This window comes from Triturus cristatus, chromosome 10 (genome assembly GCF_964204655.1).
Source record: "Triturus cristatus chromosome 10, aTriCri1.1, whole genome shotgun sequence".
Lineage (NCBI taxonomy): Eukaryota > Metazoa > Chordata > Amphibia > Caudata > Salamandridae > Triturus > Triturus cristatus.
The window spans coordinates 240,335,267-240,350,709 of record NC_140593.1 but is presented as its reverse complement, the minus strand read 5'-3'; the positions used below and the strand labels follow the sequence as shown (position 1 = coordinate 240,350,709).

At 41.4% G+C, this 15,443-nt stretch overlaps 1 protein-coding gene across 1 annotated transcript in view; it reads left to right on the top strand.

The window, feature by feature from the left end:
- Window positions 1–15,443, top strand: part of COL28A1 (collagen type XXVIII alpha 1 chain) — a 688,108-nt gene that overhangs the window by 30,833 nt on the left and 641,832 nt on the right. The window contains exon 5 of the mRNA XM_085630877.1: window positions 2,123–2,179. Within this exon, the coding sequence (XP_085487003.1) occupies window positions 2,123–2,179 (57 nt within the window). The remainder of the gene's footprint in view (window positions 1–2,122; window positions 2,180–15,443) is intronic.

Here is a 15,443-nt window from a genome sequence, read left to right as displayed (position 1 = left end):
TGTGCCAGTATTCTGAAGCTCTGCTTAGAAGCCCGCGGTTGGCGCTATTAAATGTTAGCGGTCCCAAGACCAAGACTGCGGTTTCTTGAATCCATCTCAGGCCTCTTTAATTCCCTGCTCGGTACCCCCTAACCCTTTATCTCGCTATTTTAGGCTCCTCCTTTCTTACTTTATGACGTTTTTTCAGGTCTCCAAAAATGAGTGCTTGTGTCCCCTCCCCCCCGGTTCAAATTAAGCACGGGTGAGATGGAAACAGAAGCTTCTGGGAACTGCAAGGATGTTGTACATTAGCTGAAAGTCTCAGGAAGGGGATTTTTATTGAAACCTTCTACTTTTGGCTTTGGTCAGTAACTCAGAATTGTGAATTCAATTGGCCAATATAACTGGAATTGACGAGCTATAAGGCTAGGGGCCCACTATATAAAAAGAGAATTAAACATGCTTATCAGCCTCAGGTGCTGCCCGAGTGTCAAAGGTCGCTCGTCCATCCCATTTTACAAGCCTTTGAAATTTATAAAATCTTAGGAGTTATGTGATCTATTTATTTGTATTACTTCAGTTGGAAAGAGCATCTCCCGTAGAAATGCAGTACATAGGCTAAAGAAAACGGCATTTAAGAAGCAATGTTCGTGGCGGCTTCTGTGAGCCTGTATTACATATGGCGAGTGTGCGAGGGGGATGTGAGTGAGACATTTCAAAGCTAGAGCTACATAATGGGCCAGTGTACACTTTAAAAAAAATCAAGTGTTCTATGTAGGCAGGGCTGGAAATGTCAAGCGGAGCACAGAGAGGCCTCAGTGGGAATCTTCGTGCTGGAAGGCAACATATCCTTTGACTATGCAACGCGAACAAAACACCCTAAGTAGTTATATTTCTACATATATATATGGGAGCAATGTTAAAGCTGTCATAGATCCAGAAAATGACCCCAAATCAATCATATTGTTGCAAGTTATCATTCAGCTTATAAATCATTTTCTCGAAGTTTGCCACTTTATACATGTCTTTCAAGGCAGGATTGAATTGGAGGGGGCACGGCACATCTGTCTCCCAAAAAACGTAATATATTGATTTTGGCGAGGGCAAAGGCTGTGGAAAGCCATTTAAAAGTATGTATGGACATGGGGGTACGTTTGAAAACCAGATCACCTCCACTAATTCCAAGCGGAGAGGGTGTCACTGAAAGGATGCAAAGTGGAAAAAGAAGCTGCATGGTCAGGATACAGAGGGCTGTCGGGGGTGCTGAGTTTGTGAGCCGTTCCTAGAGTACCCATCGACCGTCATCATGTGATAGAGGGGAACAGCACATGGACTGGTTTAAATACGTCAGGACATTCATTGTGCAGGCACAACTGCACATTTAGAAATACCCAGCATTGTGCTGCAAAGGATGAGGCCCGGTGCGGCATAAATAACCTGAACAGAGGCAGAAAACTAGAATCTCTGAATTATCAAGCCTTGGCAAGGCAATAGGTCTAGTCTTAAAAGGTGAATGCCGAACTAATGGGTTTGTTATTGTTTATTAGCATTGGCGCTCTCACACGCTTTTTTATTTGATTTTACTTTACCGTCCTGCAATGGCCATCGGCAATGTAGGAAGCGTCAGGTGAAACAGCCAAAACAGTGGCGGGTGCTTCACAATGCAAACACGTGCACGCATGCGCACTGTGGCCTCTCTGGAATGCTTTCTATTTTAAGAAAAGTGCTGACTATAAATGTAAATTTTGTCCACATAATGGACACTTCTGTATGCAAAGATTGTGAATCAAACACTTATTTCGTAACCTTTGAAAAGGATTTTTCAATATTTTATTTATTGCAGTTTTCCACGTAAGTGGCAAAGTGCAACATGTCTTGGGCTATTCGTAGCATAATATTGTCACAATTTACCTTTAACATCAAAAGGTAAATGAGTAAAATATTTTAGAACCAGTTCTGTCCTCTGATCATTTACTCAGTATTTTTGTTTGCTACGTTCCAAATATGCTCAAGGATTAAAAAAAAGTGTTTTCATCTTTTGAGTAGAACTGTTGATGGTATTAGATTTTATTATGTAATTTTCTGTACCAATTAAAATGGTAAATGAAATGTATAATATTTCGTTCATTCACTTACTCTGCAGTGTAACCGTAAGACCTGTGAGTGTGAAAAGGGAGAAACAGGCACCCCAGGACCGCCCGTAAGTATATTTTACTTTCAACTATAAACCTAGGCCACATGACACTTCTGTTTTTTCTAACTATTATTCTGATTGTGGCACAGGGGTACACCGTGTCTAGAGCGTTCGAATAATAGTTAAGATGTTATAACTGTTTGCCTTATCATATCAGCAGATGAAAAACAACACCATATAACATACCCATCTACTAACAGATCCCCAAAACCAGGTGTCAGCAGACAATACATGTTAACATATTAGTGAGAGGGAAGAAACTCTTAGATCATTTAGGAAGGTCAGTGAGGGAGAATGAACCAGAGCTATTCTTTTGAACACCATTTCAAACCACTGACAGACGAGACTTGAAGCCACCAAGAAAAGGTGTGTAATACAAGGGGACGATGGTTGTGTTATGGTTGTCATCCAGTTCTTTTAAGGATACACTCATGATCTAGGATTGCTTATCTTGTAACATGTGTCCCTGATGTTGGCTTATCAGGCATTGACCGGTAACAGGTCAGTATAGCTTGGGTGGGTTGCAAGCCTCAGTGGTAGGTATGTGGAGTGTGGAAGCTCTGACACTTAGTCGCCCTAAGTGGGAAGGGTATGCCCAGACGTGGGTCCTGTGCTCACTATGCCATTGAATTCAAGCTAGCCTGGCTGATGAGGGGTGATACCCCGAAACCGGTCCCAGGATGCTTGCTTCCGGTCCAGGGAGGACCTGGCCTGTCAGTTCGGGATGGACTATTCCCATGGGGAGCAGGGTCAGGACTGATTTGCATATGGCGGGGTCCAAACTGGAATGGCATGGTGAACAAAAAAACAATAGATTTAGGCCTAGATCTCTGTACTGGGGAAAATGTTTGACAATGTTTAGCATTCCATCCATCATCTTTTTATGCTGCATTTCGAGACCATGCCATCAGAGTAGGGCTGAAAAAAGACAGTGTGGCTTGTCTTTCTAGGTCTTTGTCTATCAGCATCTTCTGTGCACCTAATCCTGTCTCAATTTTACAAAATGAAAGACTTTTGACCACAGTTTTTTGACTGTGCTTACTGTTTCTCAATTACAATCTAAATTGGAATCTATAGTGACACCTAAGTTTGACAATCTATTTGACAGACTCTCTGCCATCAAGAAGTCCGTGTCTTCCATCGTCAATGCTCCTATGTATCCCAAGCTTATCCATGGTACTTTTAGTGTTTTGCTTAATAAAATCATATCAACTAAACTGCCTGACTCTGTTGTTAATGTGCCACAGGAGGATACTCCTCATTGTATCTGTTACTCCCAATATTCATACCTGTCAAATTGTACCACAAGTGTGTTTGCTAATCCCCAGTATGTCTCCACCTGTTAATACTAATGCTATTCTACCTATGTTTTTGTGTGTTTAATAAGCTTTATTAAGTAAGTAACAATTACATAAGATTAGGCCATGAAAAAACAAAATATTCATAGTATAATAAAACAAGCATTAGCATAGCCAATAGGTCTCGCTTTTGGGACCTTCTAAGTATTTAGTTATGCAGCACAATATCCTTGGTGCAACCACATCAACTGTTGCGTGGCTAAACACTTATAAAGGTCCGAAAGGCGAGACCTATTGGCTATGCCAATGCTTGGTGTGGTTGTGTTTGTGGTTGTGTGTGTGGTTGTGTGTGTGGTTGCGTGTGTGGTTGTGTGTGTGGTTGTGTGTGGTTGTGTGTGTGTGGTTGTGTGTGTGTGTGGTTGTGTGTGTGTGTGGTTGTGTGTGTGTGTGTGGTTGTGTGTGTGGGTATGGTTGTGGGTGTGGGTGTGGTTGTGGGTGTGGTTGTGGGTGTGGGTGCAGGTGCGGTTGTGAGTGTGTGTGTGGATGTGTGGTTGTGTGTGTGGTTGTGTGTTTGTGGTTGTGTGTGGTTGTGGTTGTGTGTGTGTGGTTGTGTGTATAGTTGTGGTTGTGTGTGTGCTTGTGTGTGTGCTTGTGTGTGTGGTTGTGTGTGCTTGTGTGTGTGCTTGTGTGTGTGGCTGTGTGTGTGGTTGGGTGTGGTTGTGTGTGTGGTTGTGTGTGTCTGTGGTTGTGTGTGTGGCTGTGGGTGTGGTTGTGTGTGTGGTTGGTTGTGGTTGGGTGTGTGGTTGTGTGTGTGTGTGGTTGTGTGTGTGTGTGGTTGTGTGTGTGTGTGGTTGTGTGTGTGTGTGGTTGTGTGTGTGTGTGGTTGTGTGTGTGGTTGTGGTTGTGTGTGTGGTTGTGTGTGTGTGGTTGTGTGTGTGGTTGTGTGTGTGGTTGTGTGTGTGGTTGTGGTTGGGTGTGTGGTTGTGTGGTTGTGCGTGTGGTTGTGGTTGTGTGTGTTGTGCATGTGGTTGTGTGTGGTTGTGGTTGTGTGTGTGGTTGTGTGTGTGTGGTTGTGTGTGTGTGGTTGTGTGTGTGTGGTTGTGTGTGTGTGTGGTTTTGGGTGTGTTTGTGGTTGTGTGTGTGGTTGTGTGTGTGGTTGTGTGTGTGGTTGTGTGTGTGTGGTTGTGTGTGTGTTTGTGTGGTTGTGTGTGTTTGTGTGTGGTTGTGTGTGTGGTTGTGTGTGTGGTTGTGTGGTTGGGTGTGGTTGTGTGTGTGTGGTTGTGTGTGTGGTTGTGTGTGTGGTTGTGTGTGTGGTTGTGGTTGTGTGTGTGTGGTTGTGTGTGTGGTTGTGTGTGGTTGTGTGTGTGGTTGTGTGTGTGGTTGTGTGTGTGTGGTTGTGGGTGTGGTTGTGTGTGGTTGTGTGTGTGTGTGTGGTTGTATGTGTGGTTGTGTGTGGTTGTGTGTGTGTGGTTGTGTGTGTGGTTGTGCGTGTGGTTGTGGTTGTGTGTGTGGTTGTGGTTGTGTGTGTGGTTGTGATTGTGTGTGTGACATTAATACTAAAAGCATCTCAAAATAAAGGAACACAAACATCGAGTTTATGGAAAGAGAAAGCATGTTGTAAGTCAAACGGGCACAGCAAAGCATTAACACAACAACAAAACAAACATGATCACTTAGCGAAGAGTGATGATAATGTATACACACAGCCCATCATCTTAAGAGTTCGATTGCAGCCAATGTGCACTCAAACCTGCCCCCTCCTTGTGAGTTGCACCCCATATTTCATGAGTTGTAACTGCTGCACCCACCAAAGAGCTTTGAGATCTAAAGCGCTACATAGGTCTAATTGATTAACCAGTCGCCAACATGCTGTGCTTTTAAAGAGAATGTGCCAAAAGTTTCCAGCTTCCTCATTATGTCCTCATGAAAGTGCCAACGAAAGGACTCCCTGAACGGTTCAATGGACATGAAGCAGCCGCTGCGATCAGAAATAAACACTGTCAACGTTGTCCAGTTTCACAGTAACATTTCCTTAATCTTCTTTAAGTCACAAAACAGTAATACTAAAAGCATCTCAAAATAAAGGAACAGAAACATCGAGTTTGTGGAAAGAGGAAGCACATTGTAAGTCAAACGGGCGCAGCAAACCATTAACATAACAACATGTTCTTCGATGTTTGATGTTCTTTGAACGAGAACATCAAAGGGGCGCCGCGAAAGTGATCGCGGGCGAAAGTGAAAGTGATCACGGGCGCTTAATGAGCATGACGAGGTTTGACAGCCTCTGCTCCTAAGCGCGTGCCCGCGCACATGCACTGTAGCTGTAGGCTGGCCATGGTAGCATTTTTTGAGCCCTCCCAAAAAGTCTCGCCAGACCAGCGCATGCGCTGAGTCAGGCGAGACCTAAAAATGAACAGACGAAAAAGCAGAGTAGAAAGCTGTTTACATTTTAGTAATAATAAATGGAAAAGGGGGGAAGGTAGGAAAGGAAAAGAGGGGATATATACTACAATTCTACAATTGAAGATCATGAGAGTAAAATATAGACTTATTAAACCTAATCAACTTATTAAGCATAATATACATATGAAACATATCCAAGAGGCAGGTAAATATTCAAAACATAGGAAATGCAATAAATGAACAAGGGAATAAAGATAGTGTAGGGGAGAAAAACAATGATAAAATGATCTATGGAGGATGGAAATTCTCAGAACGGATACGTAATACATAGATTGAAATCTTAGTTAAATAATTGGTTAATGATAACCAAAATAAAATCCTATTTACATATGGTTTAACAGAAGAAGCAAATTGAATATCTAATCTATGGTAATGACAAACGTTGTTCCACCAGGCCTTCACCTAAAGTTTAGTTGAACATTTCCAAATAAGTGAGATCTGCTAGAAAGCTAAGGCCAACATCAAATCAAATAAACCCTTTTCATGTACAGACAATCCCAATGAATCTGACAAGCTACCTATAACGCGATTAATGTTTGATAAAGGAGTGTGTAGGTTAAAAATAATTGAGAGCTGCTTCCAAACATCCTTCCAGAAGGAAGCAACAGCGGGCAAAGACAAAGAAGGCGCATCATATCAGCCAAAGGAGATTGACAGGACCAGCAAGCCTCATCATTAGAGTGTGTAAACTTAGCTATAGATGAGGGCGTATAATATAATCTGTGATAAACAAAGAACATGGACTGAGTAGTGGAGGCTGATCTGGAGGTCTTCAAAGACCTACCCCAGAGTTTGTTCCAAAGATCTATGCTCCAAACACAACCCAAATCCGTTTCCAAAGCAGTTTCTATTTGAGATTTAGAGCGAACAGGATCAGGGGATTGAAGAAGTTTATTTATCAAGGAAGCTTTGTGAAATGTAGTTAATATTCTGAGTAGAGGATCTGCTATGGGAATGAGTTCAGTAGAGGGTAGAGAATAAAAAACATCTACAATTATTGCCATAAGAGTAGAACATTTGTGCCAGAAGGAGCGAGGGCATTTAAAGGGTTCTAGAAATTGAGGGAATGAGCATGGAGATAAACCATCAAACAAATCCTGAACCCATATAATTTCCCTAGGTCTCCAGGATTTCCAAAAAGAGGTCTGTTATTGAAGATAATGAGACGATTTTACCAAAGCAGAGACTGAAGGAAAGTAGTCCTAGAGATAATCTCCAATCGATAATGAGGCTTTAATAATGAACAAGTGAGTTTAAATAACGAAAGAGAGGTAATATTGACCTTTGTTGAGAAAGCAAGGACTTCCTTGAAAGAAAAGGGTGTAAGTAAAGAACGTTCAATTGAGACCCATAAAGGTGTAAAGGGGAAGATTTCGGAAAGGAGCCATTTAGAAGCTAATCAAACTGAATCTAATATGGAGTTGTTAAACCAAATGCCCAGGTATTTGATTTTAGAGCTGTTCAAACGGAAACCAGTGGCATCAAAGTGCTGCTTAAAACAAAATTTGGTGACGGGAAGAATTTCTGTCTTGTCAGAGTTTATTTCATAACCTGAAACAAGAGTGAAATCTGAAATTTCTTGCCAAAGAGGAGGGATAGAGGTTTCAGGATGAGTTATAAAGAGTAAGATATCATCCGCATAGGCAGATAATTTCAAATGTTGATCACCAAAAATGGACGAATTATGGCGGATATGTGATAAGAAGGGTTCAAATGATAAAATAAAAAGGAGGGGCGCGAGAGGGCAAACTTGACGTACACCATGGTGTAAGTTGAAAGATTGAGATACAAGACCATTAACTACTACAGAAGCTTTAGGAGCTGAATAAAACAAAGATATCAAAGAAATTAATTTAGGACCAAAACCATGCAAATATAGAGCTTTAATTAAAAAGGACCAATTAACTCTATCAAAAGCCTTTTCTGAATACATAGAGACAGCAGCAAGAGGTCATGAAAGAGATAAGGCCTTATTTAAAACATTAAAAAATAAACAAAAGTTGTCAGATGTTAATCTACCTTTAACAAAACCACATTGTTCTAAACCAATCAGTTTCAGGAGAAGAGGTTCAAGACGTAGCGCAAGTAGTTTGTAATCTACGTTTACCAGAGAAATATGACAATAGTTTTTAGACTGTTTGGGATCATGGCCATCTTTATGGATTAAACAGATTGTAGCATCTAAGAAAGTACCCTGTGCTTTACCATTAGTGTGGAAAAACTGAAAATGTTGTAAAAAATTTGGGGAAAAAAGATGTGAAAAATGTAGAAAAGATTCTACCGTAAAGCCATCAGGACCTGGTGTTTTATTTTTTAAGGAGATTTAAGGAATGAGATATTTCTTGGATAGACAGATTAGAATCTAGAGAGCTAAAGTCAAGGTCCACATGAGAAGAGGGAGAAACTTGATGAAGATATGAGTCAATAGAAGAGGGGAGTGGAGAGGATTCTGGGGGATATAACGTTTTGTAAAATTCTATGAATTCAGTTAAAATGTCTTGGTCTTTGAAAAGGGTTTTCCCATCCGATGAATTAATAGAATCTATCAAAACAAGTTCTTTACGAGATTTATGATAGTTTGCCTGGAGTTTGCCAGCTTTATTACAGCCGCCCGTAGCACTCGTTCAGAGAAGACCGAAGAGGCATTATCAGTAGTTGTTTTATTAAAGTCGAGTTTGGCACGAACAAGTTCCTGTAAGGAATACTCAGATGAGGATGTATAAAAATGATGCTGTAGACTTTCAATATTAGCTATCAAAGTTTTTTGCTGACTAAGTAAATGTTTCTTTTTCTTGGATACATAATCTATAACAAAGCCTCGAGCTGTAGCCTTAACAGTGTCCCAAAGCAGTGAAGGAGGATATCAGGAGATGAATTCAAAGTAAAAAATTCTTCTGTAAAGGAAATGAAAGAGGGAGAGAAAAGTGGATGTTGCAGAAGGGAATTATTAAGCCTCCATCTAGAAGACTTGGGATGTGAGCGGAGCAAAACGAAATCAGCAACAACCGGGGCATGATCAGAAACGACAATGGGTTCAATTGAGGAGGAAATAAGGTTCTGTGTTAAGGCAGAAGAAAGAAACATATAGTCCAAACGTGTCAGAGTGCCATGTGGGGGAGAGAAAAAAGAGAATTCGGAGTTGTCAGGGTGAGAGAGTCTCCATGCATCTACAAGATGAGTCTGTGATATTGTGTTTTGAAATTTTTTGTGGGTCTTGTGGGGTATGAAACGGACTTGGGACTGTCGATCAATGAAAGGGTTCATAACTTGGTTTCAATCACCACCTAAAATAAAAAAATTGTCTTTCTGTTGATTGCATTTTTTTGTGATATTAGGCCAAAAGGAAGAATCCGGTTGAGTTGGACCATAAATATTAAAAACTGTAAGAGAAATATTATTAATGAGCAACTTGACTAATAACCATCTACCTTCTGAATCAGTTTCCTTAGAAATAACAGAACATTTCAAACATTTATGAACTAGACTAATTACCCCATTTTTCTTCATGGTAGTGGGAGATACTAAGACAAAACCCACCCATTGCCTTTTAAGTTTCAAAGCTTCTGACTCTGTCAAATGAGTCTCTTGCAGTAAAACTAAGTCAGGGTTATATGTAGCTAAATGGGATAGTATTCTCTGCCTCTTTATAGGATTAATAAAACCTTTTACATTCCATGAGATAACTTTCAATGTAAAAAAATGAATTAAATATAGAATCACACGATCAATATTGATGCAAAGAAAGAAGAAGAAAAAAGAAGGTTATAGATTAAAGTCTCCAATGAAAACAATGAGAGAAAGTGGAGAAAAGAAGAGGAGCGAAGAAGAAGAAGAAATATGATCTAAAATAGGAGAAGACAGTACATGTCATACGAAGAACAATGACGACTGTAGTACATACCTGAAGGGGAAACAGTAAAAAACTGGGACTGGCGGCAAACGACAAAGACCGCACGACCAACAAGAGAGACAAACCACGCCGGGAGATCGAAAAAGAAGACAAGGTAACGGAAATGGGTATGAGGAAGTTAAAACAATCTGTAATAATGATAAAGAACAAAAAGTTAGAAAAAAGACAATTATAAACAGATAAGGCTACCGGAACATAACCTGCAAAGAAAATGATTAGTGAGGGTTAGAATGAACTTCACAAGAGTCATTCAAAAATTAAAAAATCTGAGAGATTTTCATATAAGAGTCATGTTATTGAAGAAGGACCAGCTGTATCCATGATGGACGTGGAATGAAGGTGACGAAATTTCTGAAGGTCCGCAGGGTCTTCAAAATTAGAGGTGTTGTTTTGAAAAGTTACTTTGAACAAGCAAGGTTGGAACAAACCATAGCCGGCACCCATGGAACGTCTGAGATCTAAAAATTCTTTCCGCCGTTTCGCTGTTGCTGTCGATACATCCTGGGATAAGAACACCTTAGAACCTGACCAAATAAATGCTTCTTAAGTTTGGGTGCATTAAGGACTTGCAAAAGGTCCGTGAATTGTAAGAAAAGAATAATCACGCCACGGCATCTTGAGAGGGCGGATGCAGAAGAGAGGCGAGGGCCCAACCTGTGGGCACGCTGGATATTCAGAGAGGTTGAGGCAGGAAGGTCCAAGATCTTCGGAAGAAAGGAGTTAAAGGTCACAGGGTCATCTCCCTTGATACCCTCAGGAAGACCATACAGACGCAGATTATTGTGCCTGTCCCTGTTCTCCAAATCCTCCGCAGATTTTTTCAAGAGGGTCTCCTCCTTCTCCAGAGATGAGATTTTTGTGGAAGAATCTTGAAGGTCGCTGACGTGCTGTTCCACCGTAGAGAACATGGAGTCAATCGTAAACCATTTAGTGTCCAATACCTGTAGGCGTGTATTGGTTTACTCAATAAATGGGCGTAAAACACGTATTTCCTCTAGAACAGTGTCTAAGGACACTGGCGAAGCAGGCTTCGTGGAGAAGGTGGGTCTTGTTTGAGTCTTTTATTAGTGGATGAGGGTGAGTTTAATTTTGAAGGCACAATGGATGAAGAAGCTGCTCTGGAAGAATTAGAGTAAACCATGCTGACAGAGTTGTGTAAGTTATCCATAAGAGGTGCCACAGAAGCGGAGTGCGTCACAGATAGACCAGTAGTAGCCTTTTTGGTAGAGTGTAACAGGTGTTTGGATCTGCCCTTGAAATAGGAAGTTACTGTCAATCCAGCGTGATAGGTGAATAAATAAGCTTGCTCTCTCTTTCATAATGATAACAAGAAAAGTACCTGTGACAAGAAAAATGCCCCTAAAAAACAGCTGGAGCAAGATGCTGTATAGTAAATATGCAAGACTCAAAGGCAAATGTGTAGTAACAGTACCATATGCCCTTAGCGCAGCTGAAAGCAAAAAATCCAGTCAGGAAAGAAGGCAAAATGGTGGCCGTGAAGTCAGAAAAGGTATCCCATGATGTTTCACCTCACCAGCATTGACAAAGGGGTCCAAAACACAGCCTCATGATCAAGGGGACTTCCGTTTCAGAGAACTCCCCATTAGACCCAGAAAACGGCACTGGGACAGCAAAATAACTCAGGAGATCTCCTGACGTAGCGCAGAGCTCTAAGTTCAGGCGGCCATCTTGAATGGTGACACGCGCGTGTCCTGTTCTACTTATTTTTAATCTTCCCCTGGATGCTTGTCTTTATGTTATGGTTTTAACAAACATACAGAGACCTTTACTAAATGTAAAAATAAGGTGGTATACTAACTTCTTAACAGAGTCAATAATCTGCCACTGTAAGGCTAGATTTTATTTGTTAGACTTATTGCCTGGGTTAGCCCCCCTCCCGAGTATTACAATAGGAATTGTGCTGTGATCAAATTTTATAAACAGAGTTCTTTTGCTGGTGTTATACGTTAATGGTAACTATTTCAGAAACTCCAATTGCATTAGCAATGCTCTCCCATTAGGTTACTTACACAGACCATCATACTCTTGTCCTCAGTCATTTTGTTTTACTGTGAAACTAATGTTTCTGCATATGCCCTATCCACATTTCTCGCTTTTAACTCAGATCCAATATTCTGTTCATAGTGCTATAGATGATAATGACTTGGGGCCACATGTACAAAAGTTATTAGCAGTCACAAATGGAGAATCGGGCTGTTTGCAACCGCTAAATAGCCTTTTGACATGTACTAATCCTATTTTGCGAGTCAGTAACCTATTACTGAATTGAAAAATAGGCTTTGCGAGTTGGTAATAGGAAGTAGTGTGTTAAGGGCATCCCTTCCTAACAGCGAGTCGCAGTGGGATGTATGTATGTTTTGCGACCGGCATGCGGTCGTAAATCATTTGCATTTTGCCGCCTTTTCCAAGTCACAAACAGGAAGAGGTCCCCAGGGGACTCCTCCTTTGTAAATGGTTGCATAAACCCTTTTTAAGAGCAGGCAGTTGTCCCACAGACAACTGCCTACTCTTAAAAAAGGTGACTAAAACGTCTCATTTTTCTTTCTGAAACACATCCCATTTTCCTTTAAGGAAAAAAGGCTGCATTAAAAAAAATGTTTTAATTTATTTAGAAGCAAACACAGACATGGTGGTCTGCTGTCCCCAGTAGGCCACCATCCCTGTGTTTTTAGCGATGCCTAATGGGTCGCAAATTGCGACCAACCTGATGACTATGGATGAGGAATGTCCATTTGCGACTGACTGGGAATCGCTAAATGTGTCTGAGACACATTAGTACATCGCTGTTTGCGACTTTCTAATTGCAAATCGCAATGATTAACAATTAGAAAGTTGTAAACAGATTTGTTTGTACTTGTGGCCCTGAATTTCCTATCCTTCTAGCTGCTTCATCTCTGTGCCCAATGTTAAACTTTCCCTTCCCATTTGTGGCTCTATAATGAATGTAGCAGTCACCTTCCTGATAATTATACTGATAGTGCACAAATTAAGCAACTCTCATGGAATATTGCAAGATTGTCTTTTAAATTATATAATGAGAGTTGGGTGTCAAAGTACTAGGAACAATGAGTCACTGCGTGGAAGTTAAGGGGGATTTCCATAATCAAAGATTGATTGTATTTTGTTTTGGATTTCTTCTCAGAATGTTCTGAACGTCATACCATGAAAGATCATATGATTGAGAGAGCCTGATGCTTCGTGACAATTCCAGCATTGGTCGGAATCTAGAAGGCCCATCTCAAAGAGTTTTTTAGGTGCCCAGTAGGCCTTATGTAGTGTCCAGAATTTGCATTGGGGGAGAATAGGAGATACTTTGTTACTTAGGGAGAATTTCCAAAATGTTTTTCCAGGAGTTGTCAAATACAACCGTGGGGCAAATTGTGGTAGGAGGACTTCTTCATTTATTTTGGATCTCTGATGTTAACCTATTATTAGCTTTGCTGGAGTTTAGTATTCTGTAACTTTTAGCTGCTGCATGAGGTAGACTGGACAGCTTTGTAAGGAAGTTGATGAGGTTGATGAGATCTGATTTGTGTGGTCTATTGCATTTATTTATAGCAACCTTGAGTTTTAAGAAGTTGTAAAAGTCAATGTTGTTTAGGTTATGGTTGGCCTGTAGTTGGGCAAACTGAGTAACCAAGGTTTTTGATGCATAGTATGTTCTTATCTGCCCAATTCTCCCAAATTGGAGACTTCCCTTCTACCGTGATTTTTTTGTTGCCTCAATGGAATGCATACTCTGATTGTTGGATTTAGTTAGAGAGTTTTTTGTCGAGGACTTTGATGGCTGAGATGGTGTCCTTGATAATGAGTTGGGAATGATGTTCATTGTTAGTATCGAGATCAGAGAGAATGGTTTTGCAAGGTGCTCTTTGATGTGTAGCCATAAGAGTTTATCGTTGGAATAGTTGTTATTTATAAAAGTTAAGTATATTGAGACTGCCTTCAAGTTTGCTCATTTTTAATTTGTTGAGGGAGATTCTACCTTGCTTACCATTCCACAGGAAATCAGATATCAAGAACTCTGTTTTTCCACATCTTGGCAGACTTCCCCTTGGGCAGGGGGACTAGACAAGGCTGCCCCTTGTCACCGCTCTTGTTTGCGCTGGTGCTCGAGCCATTGGCGGGTTGGTTAAGACAGGATCCGGTAATTGTAGGGCTCAAGTGGGTGGAGGGATGGGAAGACCGCATTTCCTTATATGCGGACGATGTGCTATTGTACATGGCATCCCCCGCACGCTCCATTAATTGCCTTATAGACATTTGCGCTGCATATGGTACAGTTTCAGGATATTCCATTAACTGGGTGAAATCACTGTTGTATGTGCTTAAGGGCCCTCCTACACGACTACCTAGAAACTGTGAGATACAGATTGCGGAAAGTGTGTTTAAATATCTAGGGTTATATATAGCATCACACCCTGAGCAGTTCACTGAAAAAAATCTCCTGGAACCCTTGGGTAGTTTCCGACGGGATGTGAAGCACTGGCGAAAATGAAGGCGCTCCCTAGGTTCCTATGTGCCCTGCAAAATACCCCTTTTGGGGTTCCCCCCAACTATTTTAAAGCCATTGAAACCAAAGTCAGCAATCTCCTTTGGGATAGGAAGCCCGCCAGTATAGCAATACATAAATTGGTAAAGAGCTGGTACGATGGCGGAATCGCCCTTCCAAACATAAAAGTATACTATTGGGCATCACAACTCACCGTGATAAACCCAATGGCTCCACAAGAGGAACCGGCATTCCGTATGGACAGGTATGTCCTCGGTGGGGTAGCATCATGGGAGCGCTTATAATAAACATCGGGGACCAAGCCTCATGGGGACAGTGGCACACACCGTACGAATATGGTTCACTACACTCTGTGCGCTTGGCTGGGAAAGGGTACTGACACAAGCCACACTGCTGTGGGAAACCTGACGCTTAGGAAAATTATGCAACACCAAGAGATTTAAACAATGGGACCTAATTGGTATCTCCTGTGTTGGGGATTTGTGGAAGAGGGGTAAGATCATTCCATTCACCCAGCTCCAGGAAACATATGGGATGGCACAGACGGAAACTTTCCATTACATGCAGATTAGCCACGCGCTTACGAAACTGATCCTGCCGGATACTGAGCTCCCAGAGGCCTCACCACTATAGGATAGATTATTGACAGACCACATGATGAAAAAAGCGATTTCTCATACATACCGCAAAATTATAAATAACCAACCGGACCCCACAAAAACCCTCAGGGACAGAGGGCAGACCGACATAGGGGAACGGGACGAGACAGACTGGCAGGAAGCACTTTTGTCTCCGAGAGAGGTAGCAATCCCCTCTAAATTAAAGTTAGTGCAAATTAAAATTCTCCATCGAATCTACTACACATGAACGACTATGCACCGCATGGGATGCGCTGACACACCATTCTGTCTACGGCAGTGTGGGGGGCTGGGTACCTTTTACCACATACTGTGTGATTGCCTGGAGATCAAACCATATTGGGAAGCAGTCTTGCGCAACATTTGTGATCCGCCTAGGATTGAGTCGGTGTCTGATGTCAGCAAATAATTTTACAGACCGGGGGGG